This window comes from Haemaphysalis longicornis, unplaced genomic scaffold (assembly GCF_048455015.1).
Source record: "Haemaphysalis longicornis isolate Haplotype H1 unplaced genomic scaffold, Haemaphysalis longicornis Haplotype H1 scaffold_8, whole genome shotgun sequence".
NCBI lineage: Eukaryota > Metazoa > Arthropoda > Arachnida > Ixodida > Ixodidae > Haemaphysalis > Haemaphysalis longicornis.
Genome location: NW_027526445.1, coordinates 192043211 through 192071038, shown reverse-complemented (window position 1 = coordinate 192071038; position 27828 = coordinate 192043211). Strand labels below are relative to the sequence as shown.

The 27828-nt window shown below is 49.4% G+C and overlaps 2 protein-coding genes across 18 annotated transcripts in view; both read left to right on the top strand.

The window, feature by feature from the left end:
• LOC144149839 (MAP/microtubule affinity-regulating kinase 3-like) overlaps nucleotides 1-27828 on the top strand; it is a 133506-nt gene that overhangs the window by 69341 nt on the left and 36337 nt on the right. For 15 of the 17 annotated variants that reach the window (XM_077681536.1, XM_077681522.1, XM_077681523.1 and 12 more), the window contains exon 2: nucleotides 1367-1485. In XM_077681536.1, coding sequence (XP_077537662.1) covers nucleotides 1411-1485 — 75 coding nt within the window. In that variant the 5' untranslated portion in view covers nucleotides 1367-1410. Of the gene's footprint in view, nucleotides 1-1366; nucleotides 1486-20636; nucleotides 21224-27828 lie in introns of those variants that run through there. The other 2 variants (XM_077681528.1, XM_077681531.1) reach the window with 2 other exon arrangements.
• Nucleotides 12855-14165, top strand: LOC144148687 (uncharacterized). The gene has a single exon (XM_077680205.1). It carries the CDS (start codon nucleotides 12855-12857, stop codon nucleotides 14106-14108), a length of 1254 nt encoding a protein of 417 aa, XP_077536331.1. The 3' UTR covers nucleotides 14109-14165.

Here is a 27828-nt window from a genome sequence, read left to right as displayed (position 1 = left end):
TGACGCTGCAGTGACATGTATAGTTTCGCGTAAATTGAGAGCGTTGTGCATTGCGCAAACGACATAAGAAAAGGAACTGCGCGGACTTTACAAGGACTGAAAAGTTGACCGTGCGTCTGCCTTCTTCGCGGCAAGTGTCGTCCAACACTCTTTAAAAAAAAGGCCATGGCACTAACAGAGCACTAACCAGTTACTTCTCCCAGTATAAGCTAGGTAGGTAATGGATTTAACTAACTGGCCATGCATAGCCTAGTAAGAAGCTACGCGCGACAATGTGTGTCGGCTGAGCGTTCAGCGCGACATAGACACATTCAACACGCACATATCACGCTTGGACAGCCAACAAACGAATTGCGCAAGAAAACCCAAGGAATGCGCGAGGAGAGCGAGTACAACTTAGTTGCCTCATCTGCTCTTCTTGTTTTTATAGCCAGGAGCGGAAAGTCATCTGATAAAGGTAGTGGGCTTGTCGCAAAAAATCAAATACTTTAGCGATAATTTTAGAATTATGCATTTTAATGTGAGCCTATTCAAGCCAGCATGCGGATTTGCAAAACCATTTAATCGTGATTTGGAGAGGTAATAAAAGTGCAGTGAATGTTTTCATGAAACAAGCAGCAGTTACTAAGTTCATGGTCTGGACTAGTAACGGTTCCACACTTAGTGGCAGGACCTACGTACCGTTCTGGGAGGTAGTAAAGTTCGTAACTATAGTCAGCAAATACAGCCGTTACTGTGCCCTTTTACGAGCTTTTTTGGTCAAGAGTGAAAGACGACGGTCTTTTGCCGCCCCTGCCTCGGAAATGCCTTTCCTCTCTCCTGTCAGGCGCTTCCCCTCCTGACTCGCTCCTCCAATGATGAATTCAGTGAAGGTCAACTCAAATCCCTTCAATTTTCCCGCGTTATCAAGTCATCACTCCGGGTTATCACCAGGGAGGGGGGGTGATAACCCGGATGGCGCTTTCGAGGAAGAAACGCTAATGTCGTACGAGTACGGGGAATGAATAAATCGGGCGGCACGATTTTGGACGGATTCAAGGCCGTTTATGAGGCGTGTTTGGGGCGGGTTTCGAATGGGGGAGTCATATTTAAGTTTCGATCTGATGAGGGACTGGTAAGCGAGCACCCTTACATGCTGGGGCGCATGGCGTAGGGGAAGTTTTACGAAGCCCAGTGTTTTGTTTGCGGATGAAATGACGTTAGTAATATGCGCATAACTTCGCGTATCGGTGATGTATTATATCCAAAGGTGTTTTTTTTTTTCGATTTCCGTCGAGTTCGATCAATTCGGGCCCGACTGCGTAGTGTTGCCGTTCTGGAATTTTTCTCAGTCGCTGCCATTTTTTTTCTCTTCCCCTTATCGCAGGACGGAGGCTGGCGTCCGAGCGCGCCGCCGTATCCTAGGGCGACATGAAGATCAAGGATGGTGACCTCACCGCGCGTCCCGCCTCGAGGACGTCGGACGTGGGGGGAGGAGGGGACAAGGTGAGGGGGCTGTCTGCGAACTGCGTGTGTGTTGTGCGGGGTGTATATCTACATGACCTGCATGTACGAAGTACGCGCTGAATAACTCAGCTTTTAACGACGGTGTATGTATTGGGTTCCGGAGAGGAAAATAACTTTCTTCAAGACGTGAACTTTTTGTGTGAAAGAGGGGAGGGGGGAAATGTCCCTCCGTTTTTCTTATCAAACGTTTTTGGACTTTCTTGTTGTTATAGATGGAAAACACATCACGAAAGAAAGTAAGCTTGTGGGCCTATCTATCTGTGCCGCTACTGTTCTTTGTGTACTGCTATCATTTCGGTTTTTTGTCAGTTTCTTATTTTTTCTTTCTGTTTTTTCACACTTGTTTGACTGTTTTCAGAAATATGTAGCAATTTACCGTGCGGATTGATGCTTTTTTATGTAATTAATCCCTGCCCACCTGCTTGGTCTTCGGACTGCAGTATGTCTTAAATAAATAATAATAAATGAGTAATGCCCAGTGCAGTGCCTGTCCCATAGACGGCCACCCGCTCCTGTCCTGTTTTCCCCGAGTCCAATCTTTGCCTCCCAAGTTTCCGTTTCCGTACCTCCACCGAGTTGTTGGACTCTCCCTGCTCCTGATCCCGCCCTCCCGGCAGCCGCTCTGTGACCCGGATGGTCCACCGTTTCTCACTTAGCATTACATACCCACTTAAAACTGACGTCTTCCACGGTCGACCCGATTTTGCTCCCTGATCCAAAGCGCCTCGCTTCACGTATTTAAGGGTCATTCATATCGTCTTTTTTTTTTTTCCTGTCCTTTGTTGGACTTGGACTGATCCACTGTGTAAGCTAGACTAAGCGTTCTTTCGAGGCGCCAGGTGTCGACCTCCCGCAGTACTCATTTGTTGGACACCCTTATTTTCACTGACAAGACGTAGCCTGTTAATCATCTGGAAGGTCTTGGCGAGTTCTCGCCCAGCCCATACTGGTTCTGCGCCGGATTGGTAATGTTGCTGCGCTCTTGCGACTCCAGTTCTGGTCTGAGCTTCGCATCATGCAAATCATACGACGTTTGTCAGGCGGGGCCCCTGCTGGGGAACGGACTGGAATTGCGCAAACTCGCGGCATTCATAGGCATCTCGCATCTATCCGCCTGTGCTTCCCCCCTCCCCCGCTTCGTGCAGAGCAGTTGGCCACAAGAGCACTTCCTCGGGGCGGCCTCCCCGTCTTTCCTTTCATTCAACTTTGTTTCTATCTACGCCAGATTTCTTTCGCTCGCTTGGGATCAGCTCCAACTACTTGTCCGAGGCAGTTGCATTCGTCAAGATTTTCCGGCGTTCCAGCTTACTGCATGTCTGTTTGATTTCCTCAGATTTACATTTAATCCCGCTACAGAGCTTCCCGAGTGCAGCTCCTTCAGCTTTTTTTGCAGTTCTCCTCGTCAGATGAGCAAGGCTGTTTACCTCAGTAAAGTAAATCCTTCTCCAATGTAGTCTTCTCCACTCACTTGCATCCCTGACTCCTTCCATTCAAGTTTCCTGAATGCCCCCTCGAGACGAGACATGCAAACCATTTTGGAACTTTTCAATCTTTTTGTGAGGCATTATCCTTCCCGTACAGTCCTTGAATGTGTCCTCCAAGGGTGTTACGCATGTGGCCTGTATTCCCTGGTCCTTTAATGCCGCCTGTACTGCATGCAGCGATGTGTACAAGGTCAGACTTTCTTTTGTAACATGTAAATGCGATGTAAAGGTGTGTATTACACCCGATGCGGCATTCCCATTACCTATTTGACGACATGAATGAGATCCACTGTTGAGTAGGTTTCTCTGAATCCAGCCTGTTCCCTCGGCTGTCCGAAACTTGGAGTGTCGCTAATGCCGTTAACTGTTGCTTTTGCGAACAAGTTGTGTGCTAGGCAGGTTGATGGAAGTGCAATTCTTAAACCCTTTAACATCTCCCTTCTTGCGGATCAGATTTACGTTGGGAATTCTTCTAAGCTATAGGGGCACTGCGAGAAAATCAACCGGGCCTCAAAGTTAGGATGCTCGCGTTATCTTTCAAATAACGAGCGCAATCTGAAATCAAGAATACGTTGAAATGGTTTGTTGGACAATATAGAGTCGCTTACGGCCGATAGCGGTGACGAATTGTGAAGGTCGATAAAAGTTTCTTCGTAATTTATGACAGCTAGCCGCAGAGCTGTGCAGCAGTTGCTTCGTCTGCATGTCCGGCAAGGAAGACGAAGGGACGATTTTGTGTTAATGTAGTGCCCCATGGAAAGTAAGTCGTATGTCGGAGTAGAGATTATTCTGCTGCGAAAATCAGTCTGCGCAGACGAAGGCTGGAAAGCTTGCGCGATAGCCGTCGGTGTGTGATGTTAGCAAGAGCTTTGGAGAGACATGTAAAGATGGCGTCATTGAGGAATGAAAGATTTGACGTCCACAGAGAAATGAAAATACGAGTTTCTGTTTTGCATGAAAAAGCTGGGTGGAGTCGGTGATTCGGGGAGGAAGTTAGCTGCAATGCGTGAACACTGTGTCCTGCAGCAGTGTGCAGGTCCCCTGCAGAACTTTTTGGATGTCAACGCATCACTCGACTCTGGTGACGATCCAAAAAAGCCTTTTATCGGTCAACATGGCGCCACAGTATATCTACTAGATAGATGTACTAGTGTCTTTTCCGTTTGCAGCGGCTGGCTCCGCAGCGTAGGGCGCCAGGAATATAGTAAAGCTCAGCAAAATCACAAACGGAAAGGGGAAACAAACATCGAAATGTGTGTCGGTTTCGTGGCTCGGTTGGTAGGGCGCCGGGCACCTTGCGTTCCGCCCGCGGCGTCATGGGTTCGAAACCGGGCGCCGGAAACTGTTATTTTATTTCTTCCTGGCTGCGGACTACGACAAGGCGCGCATGCGGACTACGACAAGACGCGCATGCGGACTACGACAAGGCACGCCAACGCCGCGTGACATTGTGAGTTACTAAAATGCTATGCATTTAAAAAAGGAGTTGAAACAGACAAGAAATGGGGCAGGGGCACGCCTTGGCCCATCTGCCTCGTTCATGTCCGACCCTGTGATGATGATGATGATGATGATGCTTAGCGGCCTTCACTTTGTTATGGGGTGGCGTTGCACAGCGGCCTTAGTCGTAACGCCACTGTACAATCGCCTCGCCACAAAGAAAAAAAACAGCTATTTTTAATCGACCAGGTTTAGGGTAAATCTGGCCGATTATTTTGTGTGATATTTTTGTGCTAGTCTGGCAGCTTTGTTAGGATGTCTTTCCACCAACATTCTAACCTTCCTTTACTGTCCTCTCGTGCTTTCCCATTCACCTCTCCGTTAACCTTAAAGCCACGGGCTTCCGGAAAGTGGATGTCTCCCTCACTGAGGACTGGACGGATACCTGTGCACTCAGTTACAATATGTCGCATGGTTTCTGGCTCCCTGCCGCCATCTGCGCACAGTCCTTCCTGTACCTGCTCGAGGAAAAGCACTACACAGCTGGAGTGCGCGCCCTCTCTTGGAAGAAACGGGAACTTGCCAAATCGTAAATATGTTACCACAACACTCAATGCAGGTTACTCGAATTGGCAGCGGTTGAAAAAGCGGGGATAAATTGGTCGCAGTTAGCACAGGATCGGGGTAATTGGAGATTAATGGGAGAGGCCTTTGCCCTGCAGTGGGCAAAGGCTGTTGTTGTTGTTGTTGTTGATGATGATGATGATGATGAAAGGTCCAAGAGGAGTAGCTTTCCCGTAAATAAACATACTTTGGCATTCAGCAATAAATATCACTATATAAAAAACCGCAAGAGCGGATAATGAAAGGATATATCATTTATATATCCTTTCATATAGGATAGGAAAGGATATATCCTTTATAAACCGGGTATACCCTGTTTCTGCTGTTTAGACTACGAGGGACCGCCGCATTGATGGATGGCTTGGAGGAACATACATTATGTGACTTTTTATCACGATGTGCCAGCGAAATACACTCCGTACGCGGGTTATAATAGTTCCTTTGAATCGGAATTGTCATTGTGCTAAAAAGAAAACAAGGAAACAGACACGCGAGGACACGCGATTCAAATGTCATTCACGCAGTTCCATCTGAAATGCCACCCGTGCGGCTCTAACCGTGCGCCTGCAGAATTGTGCCCGCGCTTTTGCGTGTGAATGACAACGGGGCAAACTCGCGCGCCTGAACAATGGCGTCTTAGGACCCGTTCATCTTGGAATCCTTTATTTCGGCACCGCATTGATGGCAGTGCCTGCGTGTAGTCGCGGCCTATTCTCTCTCTCTCTCTCTCTCTCTCTCTCTCTCTCTCTCTCTCTCTCTCTCTCTCTCTCTCTCTCTCTCTCTCTCTCTCTCTCTCTCTCTCTCTCTCTGTGACGCTGAATGATGTGAGATGTGAGATGACGTGTGCGGGCTTCGAGGAGGAGGAGGAGGAAAAACTTTATTGTGAGCCTGGTGATGTGGGAGTGGCTCCTCAGTCCAGGAGACCATGGGACGACCTTGCTGTCTCAGCCCTGGACACCAGGAGTTGCTGTGCATCCAAGCCGGCGCTGGTCGTCAGGCTCTCCCACAGCTCAGGGAGGGGAACGAGTACATTCGCAACTGTCGTTCTCTGGGCAGAGACCTCATTGGAAAACAGAGGGTTAATTCGTCGTTCGAAGTAATGCGTAAGGACACAGAACGCGGTTGCGGGTGTATACATTTGTAAACGGGCACGCTTTCGCCCCAACAGTGCGCTCCTCCCTGGCACGGCAGTCCTCCCTCGTGAAAACGTTCTTGATGACTCCTCTCCTACAGCTATTCCGCTGGATAGCACCACTTCGCTGCAGTGCCCCTCGAGAAGAGGGATTACGATTCCGCTGCTCCATGGAGCGTGCCACTCTGCACGGCTGATGAGCAGGGTCGTATGTCTGCCCGTCAGCATGAATTGATTGGTTTGATTGATTGATTGATTGATTGATTGATTGTACGGTTTAACGCGCCGACGCAATGCAGGCGATGAGGCGCGCCGTAGTGGAGGGCTCTGGATTAATTTCGACCACCTGGGGATCTTTAACGTGCGCCGAAATCAGGACGTGCAGGTCTCTCTCCTGAAGAGTGCACCACAGCGCCCCTCGTTCCGTTCCCACGTTACAGTGGGGAGCTGAGGGACCCGCAGCTGCTTATTTCGAGCCCGATCTCGAGCCCTCTAGTCGTCCTGCAGCGCCTCTAGGGGTCGATCGTCAATCCGGAGTTATGGAGTTATGCTGAAACGATGGCGGTGCGTCGTCATGTACGCGTGCCTTCGGGGACATTTTTCTTGCGAGTAACCGGGGCTTGCTAAGGCAATCTCCCTAAACGTTTATGCAAATTGCCTCGATGCAATTCGAAGCATACACCAAGGTTTCATGCAAGAAAGCCGACAAAGAAACATTTGGCGGGGCCTAGAAACTTTTGACAATGACTGCATGCACGGAGGCTGGCGTGCACCGCTTTCTGGGGCTCAAGATAGGGCAGCATTGTTTGCATTGTCTCGATCAACTTGGCACCCAAGTCTTGGAAACGCTGGGAAAATTACACGCGTGGAAGAGCGGAATCGCCGTGGAAAATTGTGTTGAGCGAGAGGGGAGGGGCTGCACAGCGGAGTAACTTGGTGCACGTAGCGATGATCCCTAGTTTCGCACTGCGCTGCTATTTTTGCAAGCAGCTTAAAAACCGGAGATCGAAAGTAAACAATGCCCAATATCGCTTCGCTGCAAGCTGTGACCAGGCTGTTCGGAGCAGTGTCGGAGAAAACGCGCATGGCCTAGTTCCCGAATGTACGCTGACAGAGGCTTCGGAAGTGCTTTGAAGGGGGAGGGGGGAGATGATGATGATGATGATTTTGTGGCTGTAGCAATTTGGCCGCGTTTTTTTTTTTGGCGTCTGGAATTTTTTTTTTTTTCACAGAGGTTCACCCTGGCTTCCCCAATTGAATCTTGCATCAAACACAATTTAAAGGAGCACTGACACCAATTTCCGGCGTTAATATTATTGCACGTTCGCTTCCTTCACTCAACAGAATACCCTGGCTGAAATATGAGCGGCCTGCGACGCGAAGAACATAGTTCAATTGGATCTCATTTATCGCGCCGACGGAGCAGCGCGCGGAGCTGCACTCAGCAAATGGACATCAGCGTGACATCACTCCAGGAGAGGAAAAAGAAGTGACGCGACAGCGCTCGTCAAAAACTCGTGACGTCACTTCACGCGCGCGGCCCCACGAGCGGCGAGCGGGCGCAACACCCTCTCAAGTGGGCGCCGGTGACGTCCGCACAAAGCGCCGGTGACGTCCGCGGTGACGTCCGCTCATATGCGCCGTTCGGGATGAAAGCGCGGGAATTTGAAACAAACGATTTTCAGGCCGTTCAATGTAATTAACTATCGCGTGCTGAAGCATTTGAAGTGCTCTTTCAGGTTGGCCAGACCATTAACCATCGATAAAAGCAATAAAAGTGTAACATAAAATTTTCGTGTCAGTGCTCCTTTAAGTTACAGCTCTTTATACTTCATACATCTTACATTATGCAATAATTAGGGTATCAATTGTTTCGTTAGCTAAGAGCAGTCGTGCCCTCTGCGTGGCTGTCGAAATACACCTGAAAGGAGCTTCACGCGTGATCGCGAATAAAATTACGGCAAGGAAATGATTTTCGGAACAGCCAAACTCTAGGGATAATAGTGTATGAGTAACAAGTTGCACAAAGAAAACAAGCAAGACGAATCGTAACGATTACCCTCGGCAGACGGGTATTACGTTCTGGCAAAATGACTCAGTCGTATTGAGCCTAGCGTTAATTTGGACCACTCAAGACATGATTTTTGTTGTTCTTTAAAGCCGTGAGTTGTCTGATCATGCCAAGACCAAGGGGGGCTGAGACCCTTGTTACTGGCAAGAGGGGTGGTGTGCTCGAGCACCCCCTGCTGATAGGCAGAGATGGGTGGTTCTCCTTCGTAAATGAACTACTTTACATAGGGAAACTATTTGTTAAAATGGCCAGATCGGAGTACTGCATGTTATATGCATGCGGATCGGCAGCATAACGTCCGAAGAAGTGCCGAGAAGCTCACGTGGCACAGACGGAGGCAGTTGAGACGCACGCGACAATATTCGACCAGTCGTACTCTAATACCGTCCGCAGCCTCTTCCGAACTCTTTTTGCCCTGTGCTTCGTTGGTGCGCTCTCAATGTTCTCCGAGATGCTTCCGGGATAAATACCCCGGCCACCGGAGTCGCTGCCACGGAGCAGTTGCACGCGGTTGCCATTTAACGCAGCGCAGAGCTCCCTCCCTTTTTTGTGCCTCAGTGGCAGACAATGACAGACAGACACCCGCCAGTGGGGTGATGCCTGGTGCGCGCGGGGCCCGCGAGTTCTAGCCTTGCGACCGTAATCTTTTCCTCGTCCGTCAAGGACAACTCGGCCGTCTAATTGAAAGCTAATTGTTTTTTTTTTTGCTTACTAGGCGCCCGAAAGTTTCATATGCTGCCTAGCGAATGATGTGTTCTCCTGGCCGTATGGCCTCCTTGCAAAAAATTCGGCCACCTGAGCGATTGAGGTGCGAAGACTGAGGGAACAGCGCAGCCGGTGGTATTCACTAGCTTTTCTTAAGTCTGCCCCTTCCTTAAGAGAAGCTTTTTTTTCACGCAAACTGAGTGAAATCGGAGTCCACCATCCACCTTCATAGCGTCCAAAATCCAAACTGCCAAAGTCCACTTCAACTCAGCCGAAGTCCAAAGCTAACGCTTGCGCTACGAACCCGGAGGAAACGCTGAGCGGGGCCCCGAGTGCGATGATGGTGCAATCGCACAGCGCCGGTTTCATGAAGCAAGCGACGCAGGTTCTCTTCCGGCCGCGGGAAGCGTTTTAGGGGCGAAGGACCTTACGGCAGAGGCTTGTCCGTCCGGCGTCCGGGCTCACGGCTCAGCACCGTGTAAATCGAAACATCTGTGAAGAAAAGGTCCGCAGAAGGGTAACAAGAACAAAATAAAAGGTCCAGAGAGAGAGAGAGAGAGAGAGAGAGAGCGCCGTGCTGTGCATGCGCGAGGATCATTGGATTGGAGTTGGACTGGATTAAATTGAATTGTGTTGCATTGGATTGCACTGGAAATCGTTTTGGCAGCAGTAAGCACTCCCACGGGTGATTTACGGTACGAGCCATCCCCAGTGCTTCGCCCACTCGTCATGATTCACCTCGTGGAGATGCGTGAATTTTTCTCTTTCTCTCGGGGCGCGCACTCCCAGCGCCCGCTGCTCGCCACTTTCCCTCTCACTTCTTGGCCTACCATCTTCCCCCTTTCCACTTTGCTGCACGAAGTTTTTGAGCGACGCCAGGCACGGGTGGAACTCGGGCTTGAACGGCTCCGCTCTGTAAAATGAGAGAGGCCAAGGGCCGCGACGTGCCAGTGGTTGCTCTGTATTCAATATAACAGTGCGAGAAAAACAAAGCAGCTCGAGCTAGAGCCAACGTTTTTACATTAGTGGTGCAGCGATGATAACTACCAACAAAGTTTCAACAGCGACTGCATTACCGCCGTTTAGTTCTTTCATCAAACTTGTAATGCTTAAAATGGGTCTTTTTTGAGCCATCCAAGCTCTGCCATGCCGGGAGGTCCATTATTCGGCCTCTGTTGGGTCATTGCAGTTGTAAACCCTGCTTTCCGTCAGCTGGCAGTGGTCCGTTCATGAAATTTTAAAGACGACAGTCTTTCTTGGGCTCCTCAAACGCGAGAATTGTCTGTCTGTCTGTCTTCCCTCGATTCAGTCGCCCGGCCAAAAGTTAAAATAATTACTGAGTGGGACGTTTACATAGACAAAACATTTTCAATCTAATAAATCTAGAAAGATGCCCCATATGTGTCACATTGTTCAACGAACCGATTGTATTAGGCTTGCTTGAGGAAGAACATCAATACATAACTGGTGTTTGCAGTGTTGTTTTATTTAAAAGTAAATGCGTGTGCTCGATTTTTGCGAGAACGTATTAAAAGAAGCGCGCTGAAACTGTGTTAACCACGAAGTACAAATCAGGGGCGGTATTCTCGTAACTGTCCCTTTTGAAAACGTCCCTTCTGCGTCCCTTTCATCGTGACGTACTTCTGTTTAAGCAGTGAGCGTTGGCAGTAGGTTTGCCGCGCTTGCGTTACGTCACTTCCGGTTGTTTGCTTTTACCCAGTCAGTGCTCGCCAAAAGGGACACTTTTGAAAGGGACGCAAAAGGGACAAAACTCGAGAATACCGTCCCAGGATGCCGCCCGGATCTCGCGCTCGTGAACAGATTCAGCGGACGGCGCAGCAGTGCGAACGCGGGAAAATTGAACTCCGCAAACCTCCAATGCGTGGACCGAGACCGGAGGGGAGCAGCGTGACGGGTGGGCGGATGAGACGGGAGAGTCGGTTGCGTGGCGAGGGCGGCAAAAGTCTATCAGCCTTTCTAAAAGTCCAAAGTCTTTCAGCGACATTTGCGGCCAAGCGAGCAGATGCGCGGCCAATTTTAACGCGAAAGCGTTTTATTCCCGCATGCACGAAGATTTCGCTGACGTCATATCCGTCATGGAAGTTGCGCCAGTACAACGAAGCAAGCGGCCTGTAAAGGGGGCACCCCTGCACGCAGGGTCTTTGTGCGGGGAAGCAACCTTTAGTACTAAAGAGTACGTTATACCAGAGTCCTTCAATGCTTTACTGGTCACGAAACTTCGGCCCTCGCTTCATATAGGGACCGCGCCCGCCACTACAGGCGCCACCGCCGCACGAAGGTCATCCAGCCGCCGCGCGTGCGGAGTAGTGGCTAGCTCTTGGCGTGCAAACGCTCGCTGATTTTGGTGTGTGCGCGCTGATTAAATGTGTTTTTTTTTTCGTAGTAGTTAGCGATGAATAGTCCAGTTATTGTGTTTATCACCTGCCTTCAATGGGGTTTTATTTTTCGAAGTAAGTTACCGTAGACTTCGGCCGCGAACGGCAACGGCTTCTGTGTGCTCTGGCACAAGCGCTGCGCCGTCGTGTTTATGGATTTTTAAATCTATATTGATTCTTTTCTTAAAGCAAAGTTGTGAATACCACACATACGGTAGCTGTGTAGTCACGGACTGCTGCGGGCCTATCGATAATACAAAAAAAAGAACTGAAAGGAACCAAGTACGCGTCGTTAAGACTACGCTTAATGAATTCGTTGATTGCTCTGGAATGCACAGAACGCTAAAAGAGATAGCCCAATAGTATTGTCGTTTCGATGAGTGGGTACATACTTGAAAACATCTAAAAACGCTGAAGAAACGCGAAGGATCAAAACACGAAGTTGCACCATATCTTTCTGCTTCCACGCTTTGCAATCCTTGCAAAAACAGGAAGCGAAAAAAGAACAATGAAACTGATTTTATCACACGCAACAAAAAATTTCAGTGTTACGAAGGGAGACAAAAGACCGTGGTCCAGCGTACAAAAATTTATTTTTTCGCGCGGCGATGTGCAGCACACGGAGGAAACAGAATATTGCCACGTAGCCGACGCAAAGCTTTTCTGAACGTAGCGAGCTAGCGATCTCCTGCACTACAAAAGACTAGAATGAAACACAAACGTCGAAGAAGCAGTCCGCAGTGTGACGTGAACAGATGGACGTCGATAAAGTGAGTTGCGCGGCGTTTCTATGCATGCATTACTCTTGGAACGTTAATTTCAGATCCATGGAAATGGAATCGAGAACATTGTCGAAGAAACAAAAAATCAAGTTAGCGACAAGGTGGCACCCTTTCCATATCAAACAATATTGCCCGACGGGACGTACGACAAAAAGAGCAAACGGGCGCTCCGGTTGAAACGCCAGATAAGAAACCGGAATCGGCCACGCGCGGTTACAAAACAAACAAAACGAACCCTAAGGGATAATTCGCGGAGATATGAAAAGTAAAAGCATAAAGACGTTCCAAAGCTTTTTTTACACGCGAGCCTGAGCGCAAGGTAATAGAAGTTTGCAAACAGGTAATGAATCACCGCTACAACCTGACTGATATGACAAAAATCCGGCTTTAAGATAGCCTTGTACAATTCTATGTTCAGCATGCTCTAAAAAGGGTACATTGCTTTTTCCATTCTCACACACAGTGCGTTTCCACACACTGTCGCACACTTATAATCGAAGCTGAGATCTCCCGTTGCTTGCCTTGGAATGGCGCCCCTCCATTTCTCACACAGCTGCCCGTCCTAAAGAGAACACAAGGCTTTGCATCTCTTTAACAGGTGGTTCTATCAGAGAAGTGGAAGAGATGAGGATCCTGGGCCTGCTTATTCACAACAAACTGAGTCCAGAGACCACCATTGCCAAACTGAAGCGAACAGGTGAACAGGTCGGACGGATGATACAACGCGTATCCAACAAGCGCGGAGGGTTACGGGGCAGAGACGCGCTCCGGCTCGCCCATGCCTTCGTAACCAGTAGGATCCTCTTCTCCATACCCTACCTCCGTACGAACAAACAACACGAGAATCGCATTGACGTCATCATTAGGAAGGCCACAAAACGAGCCCTTGACCTCCCGGTGGCTACCTCCAACACCAGGTTATCGGCGCTGGGAGTGCTCAATTCGTATCAAGGGCTGAAAGAGGCTCATCTCACAAATCAGTACACTAGACTCGCACAAACGGCGTCCGGGCGTCACTTGCTTAATCGCCTACAAATCAAACATGAGTGCATCACAGAGGAGACGTGCAAACTCCCAGAGTTGTGGCGGCACAGGCTCTGGGTGCATCCACTTCCGCGTAACATGGAAAAGCACACTCACGAAGGCAGGAGGGAAGCACGCGCTAAGACCCTGGAAAGGAAATACGGAAATGGGCGAGGTGTGTTCTATGTTGATGTGGCAGGACCGTCGCCTCTAGGGTTTTTCACTGCCGCTGTAATTCACAGGGACCAGCAAGTCGATGGGCTCTCCTACCGGGCTCCTAACTCCACGCAAGCCGAGGCTATTGCCATAGCGCTCGCCGCCTCGGACCCGAAGTCAAGGACAATAATAATGGACTCTCGCCGAGCCTGTGAAAGGTATTTAGCGGGCACGGTACCACCCTTGGCCTACAGAATTTTAAAACGAGTGGTGCGGTTCGTAGACCCCGCTCCTAAAGAAATTGTGTGGTCTCCGGGGCATCAGGGTCTGAGAGGTAACGAGGCCGCGCACGCGGCTGCCCGAGCGCTTACCCACCGGGCGCCTCACCCATGCTCTCCCGGCTCGGAGATTAGCAAACCACTTCTGCGGTTTAGAGAAATCGTAAAACATTACTGCGATAACCGCCGGCTTTACCCAGCCCCTGCACAGGGTCTGAGCAAGGCCGATGAGCGAATACTGCGGCGCCTGCAGACGAACACATTTATGCGCCCTGCAGTAGCAAAGCATTTCGACCCGAAAACAGATGGGCGGTGTCTGCACTGTGGGGAGGTGTCCGACACCTTCCACATGGTATGGGCATGCCAGCGCAACCCTGCGTTATCACCCAACCCTTCCCCTACCAGAGAGGCATGGGAGGCAGCCCTGCTCAATTGCTCGGGGCTGGAGTCTCAAAGGGCTCTAGTTCGACGGGTGAGGGTGGCGGCCTTGACCAATGGGGTCCCGGAATAGGGACTGCACCTGTGCGGAGGGCCACAGGCCCTAACTCTCTTTTATTCTGATCAAAAATAAAGTTTCACTCCTTTTTCTCCTCCCGTCGCTCGGTCACCAGAACAAGGAAACATTGTCTATGGTATCGTTGTACAAGGAACGACATCCCGGAACGCAACACATGTTCGGCATCGTCGGTGCACTACTTAAGTCGCATCACAGGAGCGCGATATGCACGTTACATTTTTTTTTCCCGCACAAAACAAACACAACTCGCCGTGGCTCCGCCGTTCGAGCCAGCGCAACGCCGCCCGAGGAGTGACCTCAGTGAGAGGGTGGCGCCACCGCGCGGCGGCCAAACGCAGCATATGAAGCTCTCCCATTGAGTTACGGAGCAGTTTCGTGACCAGTAAAGTATTGAAGGACTCTGGTTATACTTAGGGTTGTTCGTTTGTGGGTTTTATATTTTAGCATGAAAGTGTTTTATGCCGCGATACCCCGAGATTTCACTGACGTCATATCCGTCCTGGAGATGAAGTCAATGCACCTTTTCCGAAGCGACCCGCCAGCAGGACGTCGCTCGCCAAGCGCACCCACGAGACAGCCGACCCGCCAATTATACTCACCGGCAGATTTCGCTACACACTTCACTTTCGTGTTTTACTGATTCCTATAACAGAGGAATCAACCGCAGTTTTCTTTTCTTCACCCCGTCCTCGTTGTTCATGGAAGCAGCAGGAAAATCACGCCACCCTCTCTACCACCTCTGTTCACTTGAAATTGTTCTTCCGCGATCATCAGTCCACCTGTGCCCATTGATCAGGGGTTAATAAACACTGTTTTTTTTTCTTCTTGCCGCGTTTGGGACCTCGCTAACTCGAAGTCCTGGAGTTCCGGTTTTAAATTGATCGAAGTTTAATGTTATTGCGTTCTCTTTCCTCATGCTCAGAACCCGGCCCGTATTTGTTGCGAGTCTCGTGCACGGCGAGGTGATCAATGCACTAGTCTATTTTTATTCGAGTGCGCGGCAGCTGCGGATGTCCGCGGCATGTCGAAAGCGAACAAGGGAAAAAACAAGCGAACGTTACTATTCGAAGCGATGCCACTGCCGCGCTGCCAAACGGCATTACGTTCGCTGACAGATAGTTTTGTAGTGGGACTTCCTGTTTAACGTCAACACACGATTCAAGTATAAATCAGTGTTTCGTTTATGCGGTTGCACTGTGTTGCACATATGCAAACTCGCGTTTCTTACAAAAGCACACTAGAGAGGGTAGTGGCGCTGTAATCGCGTGCCAAATTGGGATAATGGAAAGACTAAAGCTTTGCATTATACCTCCTTCATTGACTTGGCTTAGACCCTTATATACGTGCTTGAAAATACGGAGTACGCGGCCAGAATTCTGTGTGTGTGTTTACATCTTTAGTTAATAAAAGCACTGCTTAGAAAACTAAAAAATTAATTATTATTCTCGTGTCTGTCTCTCTCGTGCGGACCAAGGTTATGTTACGAACAACGCTAACTCTCGGAAAAAGCTCGGTTACAATTTTTCTAGTCATTTCACCGTTATTTAAGGCGAATAAATTAGCCGAACAGTTCGTAAAAATCGTACGTGTATGCAAGAAAAACGGTATGCTTTCCTGGTCAACCTAGTCAACCGCCGCGCATTTCGTCTGTTACTGCGGGTAGTATATGTCATTAGCATGCTACAATTTACTTGTTCGAAAGTAGAAGCCTTTAATAACGGCCGCCAGAACCCCAGGTGAATCGCAGACAAAGCATGTTCACGTTTTCCTTCTGCTTAAAACTGAAAAAAAAAAAAAAAAAAAAAACGCATCGTTTCATCTACACGCTTTTACAGCGTGTTTTTTTTACTATTTTAGCCGATGCAAACACATTTTTCTGCGTTTCTGCCTCAAAGTCAATTCAATTACGGAGCTAATGCATATAAGTAGTCACGTTGACGCTAGCGACCGGCTCCTCTCATTATTACACTTTGCAACAAACTCTGTTGCAACCCCCCTGAACCGTTCCGTATATACAGAATTATGGGAATGCGGAGTATGTTCCTACGAAGACGCAAAGCCGCCACAAAACAAGAAAGATTTTTGAGAAGCACATGAAAATAAAACAGTGCATGCCTGTGGAAAAAGTTGACACCTGTTTTAAGTCCGTATTATTACTAGAACCGCGAAATCGTTGTCCGTATGAATTCCGTATATGCGGAGTATACGGAAATTATACGGAGCGTGATTTTGCTTATTATTGAAGATAAAAACACAAAAACTGTGCCAAACGTTCATATTGTGCGAACTATATGATTCCCCTGTTTGTCGAACTAATATCTACATTCATTACGCTTGGGGGCGTAACACTCCGTATGAACTCCGTATTCCCATAGTTCCGTATATACAGAACTTTTCAGTAGGGAGCCGTCAAAGTTTGTTTATATTTTCTGTCCGTAATCAGTCCAAACCGCTTGCGAGTGGCCATTAATTGCAGACCGACCGTTACATGCGCGCCCGGAAAAAAAAAAGCGCAAACAAAGTGTCTCCAGAGATCTGCTCATGCTGGCAACAGTCCACAAAGGACACGGCTGAACTTTTGTTGTGTAGGTCATGGCACTCACATCATTAACATGCAACACACAAAGCAGCGTTGCGCCAGTCCGTATCGAACAGCCACGTGTGCGCACCTGGCGACGTCAATCACCCGCTGCCTTTCATGTCCGACTGTAACCGCGGGTCGCCCCGTCACTGGCCCGGCGAATAACAGGGGCGTCGTTCGTTGGCTCCGCGAGGGTGCAGATCGTCAAATGAAAAGCGAGGACCACAGTTCGAAACCTCGGGGTCGCCTGGCAACCGGGCGGAGAAGGGCACCACAACGCGAGTCCGAATCGTTCGCGACGCAGACGTACGAACAGCCAATGCTCAAAGAGCGTTGCTCCGTATACCTACACAGCGCTTTTCTAATGCTCTTTTTCGGGACCCACTCGTCCTCTTTCCCGGAGAGTCGGTTCTGCGGCAGGGCTATTTCCGAAACTGACGTACAGGCTTCGCGACCTTTCGCGTTCCCCCTTCTTTTTCGCCGTGCGCTTGTCTCTGCAATTGGAATCGATAAGGTGCCTTTGTACGCCTATTGATTATTCATCCCAACCAGGCCTTGGACGCCAACAATAAGCCAAATTTTTCCTCTTGCTGACGGGAAACTCTACTGGGGGTCCCAACGGCAGTGCCATCGATTCTGCTTATTGCTCGCACGTACGTGCTGGAGGCATATTGCTTTACGTTGCACCTTTTCGCCATGTCACCTGTTTTTGTGCGTGAGGGCGACGCTGCTTCACGCAAAGACAAAAGGGACGACAACAAATCCGCCAACACTCCTCGACATGCACTTCCCTGCAGTGCCTCGGCCAATCCCCGGCGTGCGTCATTTTCTCAGCATCGTCGTCATTCACGGAGAAATGCCGTCATTAGTACACTGCGTCTTCTTGTTTGGCCAGCGCCCGATAATCCGCGTGCCGTTCGAGCGCTGTTTTCTCTCACGGAATGTGCTCGTTGCGCCCAGCCGTGGCACAAGCGTGACACGATGGACCGGCTTGCTGTTCATCGCAACGTCTTCGTGGGGGGCCAATAAACTCTACTAGGCCGTCACAATGTGAAAAATGACCAACTTCCGAAGTCTTTGTCGTCGTAATAAATTAGTTCTAGTAGTAGACATATATGTACGTGAAAAGGAGAGCATGTGGAGGGGGAGTTCAGCGTGCTCAGTCCAGGAGCCCGCGCTGCAAATTCTGCCCTCACCCGGGCACCCTCATCCACATGATCTTGGAGTGCGCCCGCAACCCGGCCCTCCCACCTTTACCCACTTCCCTTTCCCTCCACCAAGGGAGAACCAGCGCTGTCTTGGACGCCCAGCAGCTCCCGGTGTCCAGGGCTGAGACAGCGCGGTCGTCCCGTGGTCTCCTGGAATGAGGGATCACCAGCTCCTGCATCACTATGCTCGTTTTTCGCAATTCACAACAGCAGCGTTTCTGCTCCGTCGCCGTTCGCACTGCCGGGTTGAAGGTTTCTGGCATTTGGCACGGGCAACATGGCGCCTGGGGCTACGAACGCATTGCGAAAGCTGTGTGTGTGACGCGCAAAAAGTGACTAAAAACAGCCCACCCACGGGACGGCGTTGCCGCGGTTTGTTTTTCTTTCAACAATAATCAATGCTTTATTGCTTTACACCCGGAACGCGTAGATCACGAACAGGTAAACAAAAACGTGGCAACGACAGAGGAGCACATGTTGGGCACGCTTGGAAAGGATTCACCGAGTCGCATCAAAGAAAGAACGGAGAAGGACAAAAAAGTGGAAAGAAAAGGGGGGAGGGGGGGGGGGGCAGTTACGTCATGGCGCGCGCACACCTACACGTGATAGACTTTATAGCTGGAAAGTTGAATGTTACAGCTGGAATTTATTTATTCGAAATACCCCTAAAGGTCCTCGTGAGGGGGTATTACATAGGAGTGTTACATAGCACACGTATGTATTAGCGCAGTAAAAGGGGGAAAATATAAAATAAAAAGAAGCGGCAGTGTTCAAACTGTAAACACAAATAAATACACATTACAAACTTGAAAAAAGTCATAACGCAATAATCAAAACATCATAGCAACAAAAAGACAGGAATATAATACAGATGGTTCAAATTCAAGAACGACAGGATGTACAACCTATCAACACAACAACAAAGAAGAAAATACAGAGCAAAAGCAAAAATGCTCAGTGCATGTTTTGAAGGACGGAAAATAAAAACCCAAAAAGAAGAGGAAAGTGTTAGGTTAGCTCTTGAATTAGTTCCTGGAATTTCGTGTTCTCTTTTTGAGAAGCGATATGAAATGGTAGATTATTCCAATCGACTATGGTACGTGGAATGAAAGGCCGGGCAAAAGCGGATGAGTGGCAATTTATGCGTTTAACTTTGTAGGAGTGGTCTCGGCGAGGGAAGATGGCGGGAGGTGGCTCGAAGAAATAAATCATCGTGAAGTGACGCGTGGTGGTGGAGCTTATGGAACAGTGATAGGCGGGAAAGTTGGCGGCGATGTGCTAGACCAGGTAGTTCAGCGCGACGTTTTAGTGCTGTGAGGCTAGAATGAGGTGAGTAGTCTGAATGTATGAAGCGAGCAGCCCGGATTTGCAGAGATTCAATATCAGTTGCGATGTATGCCTGATGGGGATCCCAAATGGCTGATGCATATTCAATTTTAGGACATTAGTGTAGTAGTGTTTGTGTAGTAATGTTTGGCGCTGTAATTCTTTTTTTAAATAGCAATAAAAGAGGTAGAAATAGTTCTGAAAACAAAATTTGGCGCACGATATACAAATAATGGCCAATCAACAAATTCAGCATTGTGGTTCTTTACCTTGTGTCCAACCTCGGTACAATACAAAAAAAAACGCGCGGGGGTGGGGGGGAGGGGGTGGCTATCGTGTTGAAACGGATACAAACTTATCAAACACTTACGCCAGTATTTTTCACAAACAAAACAGCCTGCTTAGTTTGATAAGTTAGTTTGATAAGTGTCAAAAACTATATGACAGCTTTATCGTTTGCTAGTTCCTCCTTTGGCGCGATTAAAACGCGGCAAGCGGTTTTTGGCGAAAGTGCTGCATCGCGTTCATTTGAATACTCCCGCCTCTCCAGCGCGATGGCTGCTTTCGGCTCTTGTGGACAGGGGGCGGTAGGGTTCCAGAAAGAACGGTCCCACTGAACAGCTGACTGCTGTCTTTCTTGTGCACTAAACGCACGTCAGAGCTTTGGAGCAAGAGAAGGTTGCAATACCTTGTTCACTCGTTCACGTGCCCGGATTGCTCAAGCTCTGTTTTTGAATAGCGCAAGCCTACAGACATGGAGGAAAGAAAGCATGCCAGCAGTCGTCAGCACCGTTTGTAATAAGCAGAGCATCGGGGAAAGTATGAAGCAGGGCGACGAAGAAAATGTGATGAGCTTCCGGCGGGCAGGGTTATTTCAACGGGGAGTACAATAAGGCACGTGATAGCTCGCATTTACTCTGGGGAAAAAAAAAAGATATACTGATGGCTCGCAAAGTTCGTTTTACGTACGGCCTTCCAAAGCACAGACGGAAATCGCTTGCAGTGCCGACGACGTGACCGAAATTGTGGCAAAATGCGAAACGAAAAGGGTGGGGGGGGCTGCGCACTTTCACCTGCCGACGGGCGCGCGACGCACAGGTCGCAGGACACCCCGATCACCTGTTGCGGCGACGAGCACAGTACGACGCAGGCCGAACGCGCAAGGAACGTCTCGCAGCGAGCACCTCACTTCCCGGCGGCCTTTATTTCTCCGTTGCTGTCGCGCTGCTTTTATTTTCATCGAGGCACCTTTTGTTGCGACGTCTGCTGCCGGCGTCGTGTTTGAGTCACGTGAGCGGGCTGAGTCATAGCGAGCGACCAATCAACGCGCTGCGCAGCCGGCAATCCGGGCCTGCCAATCTGCGCACGGCGCGCAGCGCGCCAGCTCCCGTTTTTCTTTCTCCGCGCCGGGCTCTTCTTTTTTTGTTTTTATGCGCGCAGTTGGTTGGATGGCCGCCATATTGTGTGACATGGCGGCATCAATGTGATCGTTGTGCGAAAGCCCGGACCCCTTTTTTTTCTGTTTCTTCAGAACCGTGGCCCGTGAAGCTTCCGTTTTTGTTTTCTAGGCTGTGCGTCTAGTTTTCTGGCCGCCCGCTGTGCACCGGCCGATGCGAGGGACTGCGCTGCCCGGCGGCGTCGTGCGAATTTCCCCTCGTGGATAGCCCCGTAATGGGTTGCGAGGCGGCAGCAGCGGCGCTAGGCCTAGCGTGTTGTCCCGGCCCGGAGAAGTTTGCTCCGTCCGATCGCGCCGGCCCCGAGGACGTCGCTCGCAGCGGATTGGCGCCGTGTGTGTGCATGTGAGCCGTCCGGGTGTTGGGCCCGCTGCTACGGTAGCCGCCAGACTCTGTTCCAAACCTGGATGACGACCCCGAGGCCGCCGAGAAGGCACACGCCTTGGTGGATAATGCTCCTTCGCGAGCCTCCGCTGGATCGCACCGGTTTGCAACGACCCGCGGGGCGGCCGTGAAGTTTCGCCGACTCGGCCTGCATAGGTATGTCGGCCTGCGGGCCGGACACCGGAGCTGGGTGGAAGCGTTGCTGGTTGTCGACCAGATAAGCACGGCGATGGGCGAGAAGCAAAAAAAGCAAAATGAAACTGCCGCTGTCAAGGTGGAGGGGCTGGGTTCCGGGCGGTCGGTGCCGATCCCTCGCTGCGCTGCCTTTCGATCGCAGTTCCTGCGGAAGTGGTTGCTTCCGCCGCGATACAGTCGCCCGGGGCTATTCTCCTGCGAAGTTTCGCGGCCAGGTTCGGCCGGGTTGCTCGGTGGTTTTGTCGCGGGGTGCGCCCCTCGAGTCTCTGTGCTCCCTCGCCATTTTACATGGGGGAATAGCGTTAGGGCTCACACTTATGGCCAGGCATGGGCGTTTTTCTCGACGAACCGAGCTTCCAAATGATCACTTCGTTGGCATAAACACTTTCGAGGACGCAATCGTATTTGGAGACGCTGCGCCGCGGCGCTGACTTGAGCGGCGTCGGCTCAGCGCCCTGAGCTCTGGTGAGGCTTTTGTTTGCGGGTACCGTATTTTTTGACCCTCAAATTCATGTTTCGTTTTGCTGGTTGAAGTACTAGTAGGAGCGAAGTATACGGGTGTACCTCTTTCGAACGGGAAGAATCGAAACGAAAATCGCGTTATGACAACGCGTCCCCTCTACCCTGGCATTTCTGGGTGGTTGCGTCGTCTGTTAACATTTCGTGCTGTTCTGTGTCGTGTCGCGAGGGGCAGATGTCCGCGCTGGTTGTAGTAGCACGGCGACAGTTCCGCGGTTGTCTCAGACACCGGCGAGCGTTGTCGCGAGGCGAGATGGCCGAAGGCGAAACCGCGGTCACAGCTGGCTGCGAAGACCGAGGGGGAGCGTAGCGCACGGGAAGCAGGTAGGCTTAGCCCGCGAGACGGGCGCTCGTCTCGTAGTCGACGCGTCCAGCGATTCTGTGAACTGCTACGACCGGCCGCTGCTGGTCATGTTTGCCAAAGGGGTGCAGGTTCGAACGGGCACTTAATGTAAAGTGTGGCCGCGGAGCGTTTTGTCGTCGAACGATGTTCGTGATCGCGCTGTGCCGCGGTAGAAAACGCGGCACGTTGGCGCATTTGTTCTGCGTGCGGCGTTGTTTTCGTGAATAGTGGCGAAACTGCAAGCTTCCTCACACCCTTTCGTGATGCACGTGTGTGTCACGGTGTCCCGCACCTGTAACTCTGCTGTGTGCATCATCACGCGTAACTTGAGCGCGTCTGCAGGGGCCGGCGGTGAACACCGTACCCGTCCTTCCAAGGTCGGTTTGCCAGCTATCCACAGAGCAGGGGCGAAGTTGCAACTGCCCTAACGTAAGGCTAACGACTCTCCCGTACTGCGTTATAAGTTTGAATTCGAGTTCGCTTTGACTTTGGGAAGCATCAGCGCCGCAATCCCGAGCTTTGCCGGCGTGAAAATGTTGCATAATTGCGTCGTTAGCGGGGGCGTGCCTTCGGGGTTACACAAACGCCTGCGTCTCGATGACAGCCCAGTGGACATAGTGGTATTTCTGTGTAGCCATGTGGCTTTTGTTAAACACGACAACCCTCGGCGTCGTGTCTTGCTCTTCTTGTCTGGACCTTAGTAGCTTCGATTCAACGACACAAATACATTTCATAGGAGTGCGCATGAATTCGTAACGCAAACTTTGAAGCTCCTATTTAAAGTTCGAGATGTGGCCCTAGTAGAGATTGCCCATCTGACAGGTACCTACATCTAATTGGCACATTTAACAGAAAAAAAAACAACACATTTGCGCTGTCTAATTTGGGAGACAGCCGAAGCAGAAGTGGTGAAATTCACAAATGTGGGCACAATCACTCATGGGCCAAATCATGCATAGATGTGTGACAAATGTCTTTTTCTAAAACACTATCATGCCACTTTTGTAGTTACTCAGTACGACTTTTAGGCACTATACGTTGACTTCCATGATCTTTTGAAAAACAGTGTTGATGCTTGAACGTGGTCAGCACTTAGCAAGCAAACAGTTGGCAGATTTCATTTGGTATGAGGGAAGTGGCCATCAAATCTCTTGGCCTTTTGCTTTTATATGGGAGAGGACGGAATGTGTAGTGTTACATGGGGTGAAAAGTTATCTTGTCGTCGTGGTCATGTGGTATTTCCATGCCACAGGCGGCAATAGGTGTAGCCCAAGTTTGATTCGTTACATTTTCAGAACTCACCTTGACAGTTTCCACCCACTCCTCTTTGAGACGTTTGGTGATTGGATACAGGCATGTCGGCTGGCGAAAATAAGTCAACTCAAAACAGCTGGATAAAAAGACCTTTTCAAATGTCAGAATTCTTGCAGCAATAAAAAGGCAGCAGTTTTTGACTGTTTCAACAAATTTAAGCAGTTCGGTTGACACAGTGAATACGCCTGCTCCACCAACACCAGGTGCCAAATTGTGGGGTCACGTGTTTTACGTGAACGAGTTTTGCAGCTTGATGTTTAAAGAAACTGTGGCTGCAATCAGACTAAACTTGTTTTTGCCAATAAAGCACATGGAATCTTGAACAACTTGCCCGCCAAATGATTTGTAGAGCACATTTCAGGGGAAGCAGAGCAACACAGATGCACCTCGGGTGACGTACTGTACACCTCTGCTCTGCTTGAGTCAGGTGGTGGCGCATTTCTACGAACTCAGATGGGCGTTGCACACGAGTTTCTGGGGGTGCATCAACCTGTACTGTCGTGCGTCCACCACATTGGTGAGCAGGTATTGTTTTAGACAAGCGAGGAGCAGGTGGTGATGCAAATGGTGTTTTGTTTGTCACTTCCTGGACAGATGTCCCACCCTTGGTAATGGCTTGCACTGTGTCAGGGGAGACAAGTGGTTCCGGCAGCATTGGACAATACTGAGCCTGCGGTGGGCTGACTTTCTTAGAAGAAATGTAGCTGGTGGTTGAACATCCTTTGTCGCTTCTGTAACGTACCATGCAATGTGCCTTGTGGGCTCTGAGAATGGCGAAAGCTTTGTTGAAGACCACCCCACCAATCTTGTGTACAAGGGCTTTCGGCCAAAGAAGTTTATATCGACTTTGGGTTGGAGGAGGCCCAAGAGTTACAAAAGTTGCTTGGTTGGTGTACTTTTTATTTCAACGAAGAGCTATATGTGCATAGCTATAGTGGAACCAGACTAGGTGTTGCAGGAATATTATTGGGTTCTAAGGCATAGTGGAATTGTCACCAAACAGGTGTTGCACACTTCTGATGTTGCAAGTAGCCAAGTTTGACCAGTACATGGTCATTGGGATGGGAACTCTGTCAAGCACAAGACAGAGAATTGGTCATTGCAAGTTCAAAAACCCTTTTACTTCACTTCTCTCTATTGGCAATCCAGTGCCTGGTTATTTTGAGTTATGAAGTTGGATCAATGATTGGTCTACATGTTTGCATACCGTGATAAAATGAATCAATTCCCTTAATCTGCTCGCCATTAATAATTTTGTCGAATAACTTTAAATGGCAGTACAGCTTCCGTTTGAAAGAGGCTTTGATCAACTTGGGTTTTGACAAAAGTGTTATCGAATTGCATCTACCACCTTTTGCAGTACCATCTTTGTGAAAGGAGCTCGAATGGAAGCATCACAATTGTAATTGGCAGTTTAACCACTCTATTACAAATTGGCCATACTTTCGGCATGGGCTACATCAAAGCCTTTCAACGTTTTAATGTTTTCCTCTTTCGTCATCAGTACGATCTTTGTGGTTATTCGGCTGGCTGTGGTCTCGCGCACTGTTGAGTGCCTGTGAATTTGTCGAGGACAGAAGCTTTTAACTCGGGCCTTAGATGTCGGCCTGTTTTACCTGATAACGTGATTAGAGCTCTCCTTGCCTTTAGGGAAACAGCTGTTCAAAGTGGGGGGGGGAAATTACTGCACTCCTTGGCTGTGCCAACGTCTGCATTCACAATGACATTCATGTCGATGGCATAATCGACAAGCTGCCGTAAAGCGCCTAAGGGGTTTGTCTTTCGGATTGACAGAGGTACGTTGGTTGGTGATGCACACCACCACTTAAAGAAACTGCTCCCCCAATTCCCGAATCACCGAAACTCGCCCGAGAAAGTGGGCGGATGTGAATTGGGCCATCGAGCACCAAGGTGACTGGGTTACCGTTGGCAGGCCGCTGTCGCCCCCCTGGCCATGGCAGCCCTTCCGTGCTTGCCTGGCGGCGGTGGCTTTCCATAAATAACCGCGGCTCCTGGGAGTCTGGCGCGCCGCGCGAGTGATGAATGCAACGGTGGTCCCCCCGCGTTCCTTGAACTACCTCACGTTTCACGCGAAAAGTTGGGCTGGCCAGGCCAGTTGGTTGACACTGGGAACCTCCTTAACTAGTGCACGGTGTCTCGAAATTAAGGGGGAGGCATTGCAAGATGCAGCTCTGGGAAGCAGGCGTGACTTTCTGTGGGCAGTTGAAACAGCTGGGGAGGATGATCAAATCGAGCTGTGGTTTGCATCGTGCAAACAGTGCGTGTTTGTTGGTAGCTATTAAACTTCATCTACCACGCGATGTGCAAAAGTGCCAAGTCTTGGGCAAGCACTGTCTGGCTCTGTGTTCGTGGAAACACTGCGTTCCTGTTCGCGGCTATAAACATGCACGTTCACTTCATTCTGCTTGTCGCCTGCTTGGAAGGCCGAGGTTTTTGTTAATGCGGCCGGCATTGTTTGCCCAGTTCTCAGTGCTTGTCGTCCTGAGACCACTGCTGCCGTTTTTTCGCTTCTTCAGCATCACTAAGTTAAAAGTGAGTTCTCTCATAAGCTTTTCGTCCCTTGATTTGATTACATATCAGAGTGCATTACTAGGGAATCGAAATTTTCTACAAAACTTTTTAGTAGTTGGTAAGCTTTCACTTTAACTTACTTGGCAAACTTTTGGGCAACTAAGAGCAAAGGATATCCACCACTTTTTGTAGAGCTTATCCTGTCAGTTCTGGTTTTGAGAGCCCATGACACTTGCTATTTTGCAGTAGTCGTTAGCAAGCTTTAAGTCAAATTCTTCCACAAGATTAGCGAGTGTGTATTGCAGAAAGGGTTTGGAGAGTTCAAATCAGCTTCAGTTTTTCCGAAGGTTTTCTGGTGCACCTACAGCATGTTCGAAGTACACACTCGAAATCCTTCATTCTGAAATCGCCCTAGTTTGATGTACACCACAACGATGCATGTACGAACAGGTTGCATTTTTGCATGCTGTTTACACCCCCATGGTGCATGTGGGTGCCCTCCACCTCTTGTATCCTAAGCGGGGCCATGTCAGAACAGAATTGTGGCAGCAGCTTCCCCAGTAGGTAGCTTCCCTATTGAATCACCACTAGTTAAATGTGCACTGCTGGTTTTTCCGAGTGTTTGGTGCGTTTTAGTGTGTATCTGGCTCTCTGCCTGTAAGGAGAATGCAAAAGGGCGTTTAAATCCTTTATTTTCATTTTAAGCTGCAGCTTGGCTCTGCAGAAGGTCAAAGTACGCTCTTTATGGCAACAGACGCGGCAGCTTGTTAAACCAGATGCACTCCTCGGATAATGGGCTTTTTATTGCAGCCGGCTGTGAAACAAATCTCATTTCCTTCACTGCCTCCGTGCACACCTCGTGCAGGTGGAGAAACTTTGGTGGGGGTGACTGAACGGCGTGATGCTCTTGTTTTGTGCTTGAATGTCAGAGAACTGGGGTTGCCACCTGCCCGGTTTTTGACTTGGCCGACCGGTTTTTCTAGACAGCCGGCCGGCTGGTTGCCGGTCCGTACCTAAAACCGGCGGACATTGGCTGGATTTTTGGTGATCGTGCTGGGATTATTTTTTTTGTGCGTATTATATTATAAGTGTTAATTCAACAACTACGACGATAGATGTGTGTCGACAAGCTGTGCAAAGACACGTGAGAAAATACACGGGCGAGCGTGCTCCGACATGGAGAAGGGGAGGAACAACACAAGAAAGGCCGCCGCCGCGGTTCAGTTGCAAAGAGTAGCTGTTAATGGAAGAAATATGCGCAGCTACTTTTCAGCGCAGCACATTCAAAGCAGTGACCAAAACCTTAGCCACTTGTAGTCCAAACGTTTTGATTTCTCTCTTGAGAACCCCTACAATAAATGGTATTGCATGACAAAAAAAAACTTTTTTTTTTTTCAGCAAAATTTGGCATTCTACTTCCCTCTCCCCCCTGAAGGTTTTTTTTTTTTTTTTTTTTTTTTTTTTTTTTTTTTTGAGGGAGGGAGTTGGCAACACTGCAGAGAACTGGAGATTGGGGCATGTAAATAGTCAATATTCTGCACAGGTGCTTGAAAGTGAATGCAAATTCGTTCACTGGCCACAACGGAAGGTTGAGTGACGATTTGCATAGCTTCAATCCCTTGGCAAAATGCTTGGTTGGAGTGGAATGTGTATTTCAAGTAACTAGGATATAGAAAAATGAATGTGTTTTGTTTTGTGGTGGGTGTGGGGCTTGTGTGTGTCGTGCGAGTTACCGGCTTTTTTTTTTGTTTGTTTGTTTGTTTGCATTTGACAATCTTGTTGGCACTGCAAAATTTGCATGTGTTTTGCTGGACAGTTGGTTGTTCGATGGATTTTTATTCAGTGCATGCCTTATGAA